We start from the raw sequence: 15,256 nt of genomic DNA, 5'->3' as shown, positions 1-15,256 counted from the left end.
CTAACTACCATGTTCTCCACCTTTGATGACAAGGAAGGTGCTTGATTGCTGAGTCTCGAGTGCTGTGTGGTCTAACATTGTATGTTCGTGCAGTAGCTTGCGAGTGAATATACCAACGTGAGAAGATTTAGCACACAAGAAATCATGTTCTGGTGCCAGTAGTGTGCACGCGTCCTACAATTAACTTGGTGTACAGATTATGTTTGTAGTGGAATCAGATGCAGTTTCTTGGCGAGAATTGCTTCGTGCCAGTTTCTCGGTGCCGATCGGATTAGATAAGCTTGGATCTGTCAACCTGTTCCGAATCCAAAAATATTGATTCCTTGCCTATTCCGACTCACTTTGCAATTATAGATAGATAGATAGATAAATAAATAGATAGATAGATAGATATAGATATACGATAGTTCCGTGTGGATGTTTTTGGTCAAACAGAATCATTATTGCTTGTAAACTATGCTCATTTGCAGCAGCAAGCACAGTGTTGTTGGGCTCATATTCAGTACTCGCACATTGCACAGTGCAATTCCGTTTTCGAGCAGACCAGTTCGAGGATGGTCTTGCTTGAATGGCACACCTCTTTGTCAGGTGAAGCAGTGCAGAACAAGATTTCTGTCGATCTATCAACTGAGAATTGTGTTTAGAAACTAATCAAATAATTTGGCAGCGTAACACAAAGTACGTCGTTAGTGACAGATTCAGCGTAGGAATCTTCAACTCATGTGGCTTAACTAATTGCTGGCTTCCTGCACTACGTGTGTCGGCAGGTGGTTCCGACTGAACTCGCTCAGTGCATTATATTGTAGGCTCAATGAAAACCATGTGATGTGATCCTTATAAGCGAGTTGATGCGATGGCTTAATGTGGTGTACTAATTTCGGTGGCAAACCTCATGGCGTGTTCCATAAATTTTGATTGATGGTGAGCAAGAACAAGAACATGGAACGGACACTACCAATGGAGGTCCCAAAAGCTTGTAGAGTAGTAGTATCTTGACTTACATGCATGTCTGGAGTCATGTTGCACATTGTGGTCCTCTTGAGTAACTCAACTAGTGCGGCGGCGTGATTCTTTGCCCATCCAATTATGCAATCTGTGTTGGATAAGCTAATAATCTCAGGAAGAGTTGTTTGGAAAGCTGGACTGTCAGTCGTGTCTGTACATCAATTTAGTTCAGTGCAATTTAGATTCTAGATTTACTTCCCTTACATATTCACACATATGAGAGTCTTTTCCATGCATATATTCATAATATTAATGCATATGATACAATATAAACTAATAATAAAACTATGAGAATTGAGACTAAAATTCATATACAATAGAATAGAATCTTTTTCGTCCACCTCTTAATATTTCCATTCAAATTCTCGACATTATGATCCTCCCAATCGCTTACAGTTGGTTAGTCCATTCATTGATCTTTCTCTGAAAGGAAAATGGAACGCCCTTTCTTAACCTTTTAATTTGCAAGATGCTAAGATGCTTGGTTGCTGTCTCAAGTGTTAATTTGTGCCGTTAACATCATGTCACACAATTTAATTAGAGTATCGATGCTATTAATCTAGAGTCTCTTTCCAACAGAATTTTATACTATTCTCTAATAATTCCTTATAGTGACCACAATAGAATTTACTCGTCTTTATTTAATTAGAATAAAATAAAATTGAACGAGCACCATTCTGATGACCTCTTTCGAGTGTCTAGTCAACGATGGTATACAAAATGCAACTGATGATATATGGAATTAGCACAAAAATAAAAAGGGCCTACGTTACCCAATAGGTAATAGTGCATCATTAACATTTGTACAAAATAAAAAAAAAAGGTTTGATAAACCAACCATTCGCTCTTATCTCCCTCTTCGCCTCTCTTGGCCAGGGAGGATCGCTTAAATTTGCAACATAGCAACAAGTAAAAAAGAAAAGAAAAAAAAAAGATAGAGAGAAAATAAACAAAACAAAATTACAAAAAGACTGAACTCGAGAGGGTGCAGTCATCTTCAACACTTGCACGGATGGATCTGATGCAATAAATTACTGGCTTGACGGAGCAAGGATCTAATGAGGAAGCATAAACATAAGTCAATTGATCGAACCGTGCCTCTAAGGGATCATCATCTTAACAAATGTGGTGGCCTTGACTCCACCCGGACAGATTAATTGACCATCCCGTTGTCAATCGCTATACTGTGACGAGTACGAAGTTGCCCCCTCATCTTCATCTCTATTTCCCTCTCCATCTTCAACATCGTCTGGGTTATCTTGCAAATCATCATCGTCATCATCCATGTAAGCATCCAAGTCATGACTTCTACCATCCATATCGTCTTCTTCGACATCTTCATCCATGTCCATGTCTCCAACATCCTCCGATCCGTCGTCAGCTAATCCTATGGACTTGCTGTAGTCGTATTCTACAAGAGAGTCTGCTGCCTGATCATCATAATCATCCCCAGAAGCTTGACCATTATCATCAGATTCAGAGCCTCTACTAATATCGTCGTCTTCAACATATGGTTTTCTAACTTGAGCTATGCCCCATTCGTCTCCACCTGAGCTTTGTGGGGAATCTGCAATCATTGCCTGTTTGGAGTTGCTGTTTGCAGTGATCAAGCTGCCCAAAAGTGACCTTTTATTGATTGTGGATACTCTACCATCAGATATTTGCCTAGGCCTGATAGTTCGGCGTCCACGCCTACGCCCACCACGACCACGTGTTCTTCCTCTTCTGGTGAATTTTCTTGTGGCCTTGTCGAAAATACTGAGATTTTCAGTCATAAAATTGGCCCTGGAGGAGCTTGCACTCCCCCTTAGTCCTCTCCCTCGCCCACGACCACGTCCACCTCGCCCACGACTGCCTCGTCCTCGGCCCCTCTGTCCACTTCCTGAATCTAACCACCTCCCTTCAGTGAGATAATCAACTTGTTCAGGAGTTCCCATAGGATCTACCTCTTGCATGTTGTTAACCGCAGCATAGTGTGATGGAAGCTTCTGCAGGAAAATAGAATACCTTGATAAACTTCAAAATAGAAAAATAGAAGCTAGTTGGGTTCATTCTGAGATCCATAAATAATAGAAGGAATATAAGACTTACAATATAATGCCCTTCCTTTTCCTTTCGAGACTCTAGCTTCTGGTTCAACATATAAGAAATCGAAAAATCAAGATCTAACAGCCTTAAAGCCACAGCTGCTGAAGTATAAGGCACCCACGGTAGTACAGGAACAAGTCCAGATTGAGCAGAGATAGCCGAGGCAGTTTCTTGCTTAGAAATCAGAGGTTCAGTTGTCGTTTCAAAACTTGACAAAAGAAAATCCAGTTTTACAGCACGCTCCAACAATGTCAGAACCTGCAATCACATAACATATACATTCATAAGCTGGCTCCTTTCACTCACAAGTAATTTTGTCTAGACTGGTTAATTGATCACGTTATATGCTAACACTTTCTAAAATGAAGGTTTTATAATACAAAGAATTTGACACCTAGTCCTTCACTGTATATCAAGAAGAAGAACCAAGTGGTGGTTCAAGCAACAAATATATTATAAAAAAAGAAAATGCCCTAATTGAGTTCTCATGTGAAAAGGGGGAAAAGACGATTTTACAGAATATTATATCAAATACTATGCAGGTTTCAATAGAATGGAAGTTGAACCTGTATAATAGTGATATATCTCTCATATAAGAATTGGTTTAAAAGACTGACATAGAGATAAAAAATAAAAAATAAAAACAAAAAAACAATCGGTATAACCAATTTTTAAATTTTAAAGTGACTAATATACAAAAAAAAAAACAATTTCGTTTGACCATCTGTAGGTAATATAGAAAAATTCAGTGGTGAATAACATTGAACAAGTTAAAACCTGAAAAAGCTCCCCAGCAGATGATGAAGAATGCAATTTCACAGCCCAAGATTTCCTATAACCCTCTGTCCAAAGAGTTTGAAGTGCTTCTGCTGGAATCACAGCCTGCAATTAACAACATTACTTATCAAAAATCAAACTGATAAATTGGTAAAATTTTGCTAACCACGAGACATCAAAAAATAGATTTAGTACTCAAAACAGTGTGCACCTCAGTCATGGATAGTAGTGTCTTCAGCAATCTGATCCCCATTGGAAGAGTAGAGTTAGAGAGTTGGAGTTTCCAATCAGGGTCTAACTTTCTTTTCTGTTCACATAGAGTCACATGCTCTGAAAAAAGTGCATCAGAGTTTTGGAAGGTCTTAAATGTCTTGTGGCAAGAAGGGCAATGTTTTTCTTCAGCTAAGAAAGACTGGAAGCAACAATCACAAGTATGAAGCAACTCAGGACATCTTTTCGTCCCATATTTCATCGTGCATAATATCTGTGAATTATAGCATTCATTCCACATCCATCTCAAAAAACCTTGGTATCTGACAAGAGCAGAGTTTTTCTCTACTTCGTTGCTACCAAGTTCAATTTTGAGAGATGTTGAGTTCTCCAAGGCATCAGGAGTGAGCCTGCAAAGACTAGGACTATCAATTTCCATGCTGCAATCTGAGCCTGACACCATTCTGGAGGCCCTTGGTTTAGCATGATCTCCAGATGACGTTGCTGAAATGATAAGATCCTTTCTCCTCTTTATTGCCTCTTTGTATGTTGTCTCTATTCTTTGGAGCATTGAGTGCAAATGTGATTCCCTAATCCCCCGAGTGTCCAGAGCAGCTAAAAGTGTGTCAAATGCCTACATCCACAGAAAAGAAAAAGGAATAAATTGGCAGACTCATATGGATGATTCAGCAGTTCGATTTACAATCAAGTGTTTTTCCTGTGTTTGCTGAATGGCTGACTCTTATTATCGTTTTTTCTTTTGATTGAATAGAATTCCAGCATCTTCTAAGTCTTTTATGTTGCTATGTATGTTTTTACAAAATTCAGATAAGGGAAATCGATAAAAGCAGCAAAAGGTTCGTCAAATTACGGTGAAAGCACATTAAACCAAATGAATGTCTTGATAAAGAACGGTTATATCAGCGCAAGGAAATCGATAGAAAAGGAATATGGAACACACTCATCCAAAATTGTCCTATAGTGATGGATTACTGAGCTAAAGTATGATCAAAGGAGAAATAAGTTGAACTCCCACCGACAAATTCTTTGCCTCCACAATAGAGAGATTCTCGGACATTCGAGAAAAGACCAAGTCAACAAGGCTGAGGGGCAAAATCTTACAACGAAGAATATAATGACGTGGTAGAGTGGATAGGGCTAGAAAAGATCAGAGGAATTGATCAAAGAATCATATTTACAGCATTTCAAAATTGATTATGTTGAAATTTAATAATGTATAAGAATTCATTCCACATGCTAGCTTCCACAAAACAAATGTCTCTAAATCAATCAATATGGCAGAACAGAAAGAGAACAGGATTATAAATTTCATAACATTTCAGGAAGCCAAATCTTGTGCAGTGGTAATATAATAAATAGTGAGGCAATCAGTTAGTCTGTGGCTTTGAAAATTCACAGCAAAACTATCTGTGATGGTATTCTTCATAAAGGAATGTGAATGGTATTCGATCTAATGCAATTTCATATAGACAATTTCGCCCATAGATGAATTGGTAAGAACATATAGCACACAAGTCCATCAATTTGAATGTATTGTTATTTGAGAGACAGTTTCACAATGAAGCATAAACAAGATGCTATATCTTAAGTACCTCCTCCGAGTCAATAAGTGTCCAATGACCTTCTTTGGATTCCAAAAAGATTCTTCCAGAACCAGGATCATTTGGTGATGAAGAAGTTGAAAATAGCCAGTAGCGGTTTCGTCTACGATCTTGACCTAGGGGTAATGAACGGTACACATATAGTAGCTCTGCTTTATGGCCAATAAATGATTTTAACTGAGAACGAGACTTCTCAGCAGCATATCCGCATTGCTGAATAGATAACACATCTGAATTAGTAAGCTCTTGTCCCATAGAATTATAGCCCATATTCACCTGATTCTGCTCAAGAAAGTGTTCACTGTTGATTACTTCTAAATTGCCATCATTGACCTTGTCCACATTGTCCTGTGGAGTTTGGCTTCCCTCTCTTGTTCCATTCATTTGGGCTATCTCAGCCTTGTACCCACCAAAAGTACCTTGTAATCTGCTAGAATATTCTTCTTTAAAACGCCTTTTATCCAGTTGTGCTTCCGCCCACATTTGTTTTTTAAGTGCAGTTGCAGCTTCCAAGCGTTCCTGTGAGACCTCTATTCAATTACAACATCACAAAACAGAAATTAAATTTAAAATGGCAGAAATTTTATTAATACCTCCAACACTATTCGTATTGAGTTTCCTTCAATAGCAACACCTATCAAAGCAACAAGTGCATTTAGGCGTTCTTCAACACTCAGCCCAGAATAATCACCTTCTGCTAGGCCTTGAACCCATGGTTCACCAAAGCTGCTTTCATCAATCTCTGTCTCCATATCCACATTAGCTGCTTCATGGAACTTTGAATTGGTCTCTATAAACTCAGTGGCCCCAGAAGTATTTGCATTCTCTGCAGAGGGTTTTCGACTGACTTTTTCAACATTTCCAAAACTAGTCTGTGGCGTTGCTCCAATTTCTCTTCCTCCTTTCATCTTACCTACTTCTGCTAGGCCTTCAACCCATGGTTCACCGAAGTTGCTTTCATCCATCTCTGTCTCCTCCATATCCACATTAGCTGCTTCATGGAACTTTGAATTGGTCTCTATAAACTCAGTGGCCCCAGAAGTATTTGCATTCTCTGAAGAGGGTTTTGGACAGACTTTTGCAACATTTCCAAAACTAATTTGTGGAGTTGCTCCAATTTCTCTTCCTCCTTTCATCTTACCTACTGATGTCAATGCACTAGGATCGTTTAGCTTGTTTTCAAATGGATCATTCTTATCCAAGTTATGATCAGTGCCAGTATCATCAACCCCATGATCATCACCAGCATCCCCTTCTGAATCTTCATCTCTTTCTGCATCATCTACATCTTCCGTATCCTTTTCCACTTCCTCAGAATCAGAAAGTGCACTTTGAAATACGTGTATCTTTTCGCGAGCAGCTGATAGCACTGCATCTGCATCAACAGGATCTTTTCTATATGGTGACCGTACACAATATGTTGAAGGAGCAGTTCGCTCAAAAAGTTTTGTGTCACGTGATAACGCTGCAGCAATTGATGCCTCAGGTGTCTTGCTCGTAGTAAGATCTCTCAATCCAGATTTCTGATAATGAATCAAAACTCAGTCAAACAAATCAAGAACATAGAAACATTCTTACTGAAGGTATGTACCTGAATCTTGTCAGCAACTTCAAGTATAGTTAAGCCTCTGCTTCCTTCAAGAGATAAAACATGGAAAGCTGCAAATTTTACTGTTCCAGGAGTCAACCGATGTCGAGATCTTCGTCGATGTGTGTATCCCCTTTCATGCATTAAAGCAACAGCATTTTCAACAGCTGAACCATTTCGCAAAGTGGAAATAACATCCTCACCATCAATCCCCTGAATACAAATTGCTTGATTTCAGTAGTAGCTACATAGACAGAGATCAAAATCCAGAAGAAGAAAAAAATACAAATTTAATAACAAAAAGACAGGCTTGATCATCATATGATGATGGCAAGCAAACAGTTTACTAAAATTGTCGCAAGCAAAATTAACTTAACAATTTAAAGCAAACAATTTGAAACCTTAAAAATCAGTACCACTAGTAATAACTGTAACATCATATGCATGTTATTAGCAAATCCATAATTAGAATCAAGTTGGTGCTTTCACAGAATTGTTAACTTAAACTAAGAATAATACAGTCATGCCCATTTGTTGTATGGAATATAACAACAAAAACAAAGATGACTTTTGCAGCCGAAAGAATAACTAGTGGCTTGAGGTCGAAATAGCAACAACTATAAAGATGTCTTCAACAAACTTAAGTAGAAAAAATAACAATTGTGAAAATGCTGATTTTTCAAAGTTCACGCAGCTTAAATACCTCATTATCATCCCGTAAATATGTGTGTTCAACATTCTTTTTCTTCAGTTGTGGCCCAAATCCTGCTGATAAAGCAAATTGCCGCAATATCTCAGGCCATGTCAAGCAATTTAGGTGGCGCTGCCAGCTTCGAATGTTGAAACCCCATGCATAAGCCTAGTGAATGAAAGAAAAAAATGCAAGCTAAGCCAAAAGAGATCATAGCGAGAAAGAAGCATCCATGGAAGTAGAAAGTTAAACAACATACCCCCTCAACTATCTGTGGATGACCACCTCCTGGGTTAGCAGAACTGCTCTGGCTAGCACCAACTGTAATAGCAGGTGTCCTTGCAACATCCTCAATGTCCTTGATTATGGATTTAAGAAGGGAAACATGTATTTCTCCCAAGAGTCTTGAACCCTGTAGGAATTTTATATAAGATACTTAACACAGTAGAGGAGTCGATGCTGCTTCTAGTGTTCATTCATACAAGAATTAGCATTGTATGAATCTGATGCTGCTTCTAGCGATATTTAACACAATGCGGGCATTAAGGTTGCAATACCATATAGCCATAGTATCCAACAATAGCAAGAAAGTTCTACAAATTCAGTGTCTTCAGTATCATAGATCTCAAGATGCAGATAGTCACAAGCTCAAATAATGAGTCCTTAAAGACAATCTTATTTATCATGAAAAGGATGAGCAAGCTTCTTATAAGGTTGAAAATAATGAGACCTCCAGTGGTAAATGATTCAGACACATCTACCTAACTAATAGTAATTTGGACTACAAAACATCCTCTAACAAGAAAATATTTTTTAAACAAAAAAAATTTGCCTTAAATAAACAAAATTTGTTTTTCAACAGATGATCTGTAAACATAGAAACAAGCAAGGATAAATAAGGCTGGTACCTGACCAGGTCGTTATCATAAATGGCCTTAGTTTGGATATTATATCATTATAATTCAAGGATTCTAAAGCATGGATAGTTGGGACATCATGGAAGGTTCAAAAGCACTCACATAATCATGGAGAGACTGCACAAACTCATCAAGAGTGAATGGCCAAAGCCCTAGTATGTCAGCAAAAGTAATTAAGAACTTCCAAACCTGAAATTCCAACCAAGAGCACAAAACAGATATGTCATTGATACTCAAAATGAAATTGTTCACAATGAGTAAAAACTAAATGGTATGAACACATAGTTCATAATGATAATTTCTTCCCGAGGGTAAAATTCTAATAAGTGGCATAAACAATGCTAAAATAATATTCTTGTTTTTTATAGGAAAAAAAATGTACATGGAATAGGCAGTACAAACTAGCATGGTAATGGAATAATCATCGATATCTAATTATGAAAGCAAAACCCCTATGATAATATTGATAATGAGTTTAGCAAATGCACCATAAGAACGTTTGCTATATTTTCATCAGAATCCACCCAAGGTTGAACACCAAAAGGCCTTCCTAGTTTTACAGAACTTGGTGGGAATGCCTGCAACATACCTGCAGCAAAGGCTGACAAAAGTCATAAGAATCTCAAACCATCTGCATGGAACCATTTCAAGAAATTATTTTAGAATAAGTTGAACAACTCAACAAAACCGTACTTCTGAATGAATCCAATTGTTGCAAAGTATCACTGTCAAGACCAAAGATTGAGGAAAACCCCTTATTAATTGCAGCAATCTCCATTAACTCTAGTCGCTCATCCTCAATAAGCTCCATATACTCCCGTGCAATTCTGCGGGCAGTAGCCCTTTCCGTAGCAGCTTTCTGTCTTGCAGCATCCTTCTCACGCCTTAATTCTTCTTTCTGCCTCAATTTCTCAGCCTGAAATCATTTAGAAAGACATTAGGGAAGTATTAGAAATGACAGGCATTAAACAAAATTTATGGAACCTACTCTACGGGATTCCTTTAGCAAAAACTTCTCCCTGCGTTCATTTTCACGTCTTTGTTCACGTTCAAATCTCTCTTCCTCTCGCAGTTTTTCACGCAACATCCGCTCTTCCTCTTTTCTTCTTTCACGATCATGTCTCTCCATTTCCCTTCGCATTTGCTCTTCTCTCTAAGGAATGATATTATTTCTTCAGCACCAAAAAGTGAAAAAAGACAAACAATTAAAAAGGAATATATACCTTTCTTCTCAAGATGTCTTGTTTCTCAAGCTCTTTCCTTATCCGTTTCTCATGTGCTTCAACCTCCTTAGCAATCCTTGCTTCATCACTCTACATATATCAAAGCATTGCAGTAAAAATATTATTTTAATAAAACTCAACATGAATGAAGAGATCGTACTTACCTTGCGTTTTCTCTCCAACCTAGAAAAGTCATCATCTCGGGCACTCCTCCTGTCAGAGGATATAGATTGGTTTTCTAGTCCGACTTGATGCATACCAAACTGAGTGTCACTTGCAGAAATAGGAAACATGTCACTGTGTGGAGGACCATCAGAGTCCATTGAAATGGAAGGAAAATTTTGCTGCCTTCCTGGCTGAGACAAAAGATTTGCACTGGACATTTGACCTTGAAAAGTATAATTTGGCACCCCTTGTTCATTTGCATGCAATTTTTTTGGTAAAGATATCGCCCTGGCACTCGAAGCATCTAATGAAGAGTCATAATAGTGAGATTGAGAGACCCTATCATATGTCTCCGACCGGACACTTAGTTGCTCAGGGAGAAACTGATACTCGTGAAGAGCTCGGTGACTCATCTGGGGATGACTCATATGAGAAGCACTAGCTGCTAGTTTTCTTTTCCCATTAGATGAGCTTGCTAACAAATGGTCAGCAGTTGCCTGCAAACAGTGATATTCACCACAATTTTAGACAAGCAAAAAATCAAATTCTTAATGCAGTATACTGCAGACATTCTACTAAAACTAGTAAGATCACAATAGAGCAAAAAAAATTATAATTAACTTCCACTATTGCACAGCGAATATGCTACACCTTCATTGGCTTGGTATCATATCTTTCAAACATATTGCCATCATAAGGGCGCAGGGGCTGCTTCTGTTGCACTGGCATTTCTGCTGAAAGATTTGGATAAAGAATAAGAATGATATTTAAGATAGAATATGCAACGACAAGACATTTAAGTATACCCATATAGTATATGCAAGTCAAAAACACTAGCATAATTAGCACAAAATCGTGAAGATGAATGTGTAATGCTGGAAAGATGACTTCTAACTATTGTAGTGAGATATGTTTCGCCTCAACGTCTTAATTGTTTACCTAATTGAAAACGTGCACATAATAGATCCTAACAAAAAGTATCTAAAAAAAAAAGACAGCCCGGTGCACGAAGCTCCTGTCATGCGGGTCCTGGAGAAGAATCTATTGTACGCAACCTTATCCTGTTTTTTGCAAAAGGTTGTTTCCAGGATTCAAACCAGTGACCTGTTGGTCACAAAGTAACAACTTTACCGTTGCACGCTCCTAACAGAAAGCATCTACAAGTAAAAAAAAAACAAATGAAGCTAATCATTGACAATTCTTAACTGCTGAAGAAAAAAGTTACTGCGTAATGCACCGTGTCCACATTGAAAAGAAATGCTGCTCAATGAACTTCCACAAATATTGTGGCGTTACATAGATCTCCAAGGTAATAAAGATACATATAACCAATCATGAACAGTTGGGACAGCTTTTTTTGAAGTGTTGATTACAACCTTTCCAATCTTATGTCAAGAGAAAAGGTAAATCAATCAACAGGAAAACAAAAACCAAAGACAGCACACTAGCAAATGGCAGGTATGAATACTGCCAAAACCATTACACAGAGTGTGTTTGGTTGGGGATTATTCTTGATAGCCTTGGTTATCCATCCAAGGTTATTAACGAAAACCCTGTTTGGTTTAGATAATCAGTGATTCCCAAGTAATGATACATGCCCGACATGTAAGCAAAAGGGGGCATGCAACCTAGAATCGGAAAACCTTGGGAAAGTGAGGTTTTTCTTGATTACGGAATTAACAAAATTTTTTTGCCAAAAATATCCTCCGATATTTACACTTTGGGACAAAAATACCCCTAAAATTTTTATAACAAAAATTTCATTTTAAATTATAAAAACTAAATAAAAAATAAAAATATGCAATATTTATTTAAAAAATAAAGTTGTATTTTTGAAAATATTATATATAAATAAATAAATAAATATACATATATATAGAGAGAGAGGAAAGTTAAAAAAACACTAAAAAAATGTAAAGTTTAAAAAGAAAAATAAAAATAATATGTATGGTTGGTTTTGTAACCTAGGCTAATAAAGGGCAGCTCGTGCACGAAGCTCCCGCTATGTCGGATCCCGGGGAAGGATCCATTGTACATAGTCTTACCCTGCTTTTTTGCAAGAGGTTGTTTCCAGGATTCGAACCGTGACCTTTTGGTCATAAAGCAACAACTTTACCGTTGCGCCAAGGCTCCCCTTCAAACATTGTAACTGAGGCTAATACAATAAAATATTCTAAGTTATACATTAAAACCTCCAAACAAACAAATTTTTGTTGTATTACCTAAGTTGAACCAAGCAACATTAGGTTATATTTTATTGCCTGTAACCTTGGTTATGTGATTACCTGATAATCACAAAACCAAGGTTATACGTGATAACTTGAACCAAACACACCCAAATAATAAAGTCAAATGCAAACTAGCATCAAACTACAAAGTCTGTATTTTAAAGACACTGTAGAATGATGAGCCAAAAGCACAAACCAAACCATGAAATATTGCGATCTTAATAGGAGAGTAGTTGCTAGATAGGGTTGAAATACGACATAGACAAGATCCAAAACCCGCAGAATCAAGAGAACCAAGAGTGTATATGAACTCAAAACTTGGACTCAATCAACAGAAAAAAATAAATGCTGCCAGAAAAATGATCCACAACTATATGATTCTTTGTAATTTTCACCTAACGCACTCTAGGGCAGAATCACCATAAGTAATTTTATTACCCAAGACTTCAAATAATCCTTGTGTCATTTAAGGCCTACCAAAAATTTTACAACAGATGAAACTTGAAATCATAGTTGTATTAGCATAAAGGATATCAAATTCCAAGAATTATTATGTTACGAAAGATCCAATATCAATTTTATGCTTTATAGACCATCACAATGACAAAAGGAAATAACCTAAAATTCCCTGACCAAACAAGAAGCATATGTTGCTTGGAAGTATAATTATCACCAGCATTGGCCTTATCCATCTAGATTTTCACTGATTCACCAGTACACAGACTAGTCATTCTTAAACTTGATAGCATTAACCACAACACATATATTCTCCCAACACTGCAGATATACAATGGATACTAAGACATAATAAATATATCCAGGTCAGACTTTTAACTAAAAAATAAACTAAATCAATTCACCTACATGGCAATATTTTGTTCAAAGGTAAGAAAAAGGAAACTCATTATTAACGCTAATTCAAGTCTTGCACACTAACCAATGCTTAGATTATCGAGGTAACTTCAATTGGTAGGTATGGACTATATAAAACTAAACAATCTAAGTTAATCATGTAAAAATGAAGAAGATTTTATGTGATATTGTTGTGTCTTTATCTATACCTATTGGCGCCCCAAATGCACCAGGTGGCAATGGATCAAACTCTACTCCAAGAACTGGTCCATCCTGTCGCAGTGGCTCCCCAAGCTGAGATTCAACTGATGCAAGCATTCTCATTTCCGCCATGGTCGGCTGTGCAGGGGGTGGTGGCGGAAGCCCCATGTCATAGTAACGCCTTCCTATAGCAGACATATCCGCCCCAATCCTCGAAACAACTGGTGCTGCCCTAGAAAATGGCCTCCTGGACTCCCCACTGCTACCAAGCCCTCCACTGAAGGGGCTGGAGCTCAACCCTACGCCCCCTGATTCCGACGACAGCCTATCATTCTGAGGCGGAAGCACTGGTGGCGGTGGAGTCAATGGCAGCGGGTCCTCTTCCCTCCGCTGCCTCTTTGTGGGAGGGAACTTCCGATCCTTGAGCCTACGATGGCAAAACCACATCTGGAGCTGCCGATCCGAGAGGCCAGTCTTCACCGACAGCTCAGTCCGCTGTATCTCCGTCGGGTAAGTCTCCACTGATCAAAATCCACCCAGCAAAAAAGAAAAACAAGCAAAAAAACAACTTCCAATCAATAACAAATCCAAAAACCCTAATACAAAGATAAAAAAAAAACCCGACAAACCAGCGTAGGTCTTCTCGAGGATCTCCAATTGGTAAGGCGTCTTCATCTTCCGCTTGGAGGGCTTCTCCCCGCCCTCGGGCGCCGGCTTCTTCCATGCTTCTGCAGTCGGCTGCGGCTGTGGCTGTGGCTCCGACTGCTCCTTCTCCTCCGCTCCCTCCCCCGACTCCATCGCCGGCGGAGCAAGAAAACCCTAATCAGGATCAAACTCAAACAACACCACCGATTCGACCCTCTCCGCGCATCAAAATCACCCCGCGCGGAAAAATCGAAGCGGAATCGACGAATCGAGGCGAGATTTGGGTGGGAGGGCGACAACAGGAACAGCAAAAAGGATCGAAAAAGAGGGAGAGGAAGAGGGGAAAGACGAGATGGAAGAGAGAAAAGGAATAAAAACAACAAAGAAGATTAATAATAAAAATAAATAATAATAAGAACGCGAGACAAAGAAATGGATTGGGAGGAGGAATAAAAATAAAGCCGCGGTTTGATCGGTTGAACGGTTGGGAACAGGAATTGAGATTGAGATCCAGGTTGAGATTGAGATTGAGATCCATCGCGGCGTTGTGTGATCTTGTTTGCGAACAAAAGCACGTTTCCGTGAAGAGTAATGAATTGGGCTGGAAAAAAATCTCTTTCTCCTTTTCCTTTTTTATGGTTTTTTTTTTTAAAAAAAATTATTATTATCATTACTATTTTTATTTGTTTTTGTTGTTGCTGTCGTCTAATTTCTAATGTTAATTTTTCGAAAAAAAATAGGCAGGAATTAATTAATTCATCGTTGATTGTTCTTGTGCGTTTGCTTTTTTCCTCTTTCTTCATTTCCCAGGGTTTGATTCGATTGTCTGCGTAGAATTTTCGGAGGAGAGAGAAAAGTGGGGCCCACCCGGGAGTTAACGGTGGGTAGATCTGGTCTGCCGTTTGGCAAATCGACGTGGCACGTTGACGACCACGTGTACGATTTGGAAGCCGCAGGATTGGAGATCCGGAAACCAATATTTATTTTTTTTAAAATAACAATAATAATAATAATAATATTTTATTCAGTACGAAAATAATGAAA

The 15,256-nt window shown here is 38.3% G+C and overlaps 1 protein-coding gene across 4 annotated transcripts; it reads right to left on the bottom strand.

Annotated features, from left to right (window-relative positions):
* Positions 1-1,755: 1,755 nt before the first annotated feature.
* On the bottom strand, positions 1,756-14,807 carry LOC122051491 (homeobox-DDT domain protein RLT2-like). 4 transcript variants are annotated; one of them, XM_042612654.1, is made up of 18 exons: positions 14,197-14,807; positions 13,576-14,088; positions 10,938-11,020; positions 10,286-10,783; positions 10,122-10,211; positions 9,887-10,051; positions 9,592-9,814; positions 9,387-9,499; positions 9,001-9,087; positions 8,241-8,393; positions 7,994-8,149; positions 7,294-7,503; positions 6,296-7,225; positions 5,694-6,221; positions 4,082-4,714; positions 3,871-3,975; positions 3,097-3,351; positions 1,756-2,993 (listed from the first exon to the last, which is right to left on the bottom strand). In XM_042612654.1, exons 1-18 carry the CDS (start codon positions 14,363-14,365, stop codon positions 2,178-2,180), a joined length of 5,727 nt encoding a protein of 1,908 aa, XP_042468588.1. In that variant the 5' UTR covers positions 14,366-14,807; the 3' UTR covers positions 1,756-2,177. The 4 variants fall into 4 exon arrangements, with proteins under 4 accessions (XP_042468588.1, XP_042468590.1, XP_042468589.1 ...); XM_042612656.1 differs by having other exon boundaries at positions 9,387-9,487; XM_042612655.1 differs by having other exon boundaries at positions 10,938-11,017.
* Positions 14,808-15,256: the final 449 nt, after the last annotated feature.

Source organism: Zingiber officinale, chromosome 3A (genome assembly GCF_018446385.1).
Source record: "Zingiber officinale cultivar Zhangliang chromosome 3A, Zo_v1.1, whole genome shotgun sequence".
In the NCBI taxonomy this organism is placed as follows: domain Eukaryota; kingdom Viridiplantae; phylum Streptophyta; class Magnoliopsida; order Zingiberales; family Zingiberaceae; genus Zingiber; species Zingiber officinale.
The sequence above is the reverse complement of the archived record's forward strand: the minus strand, read 5'-3'. Positions and strand labels throughout refer to the sequence as shown.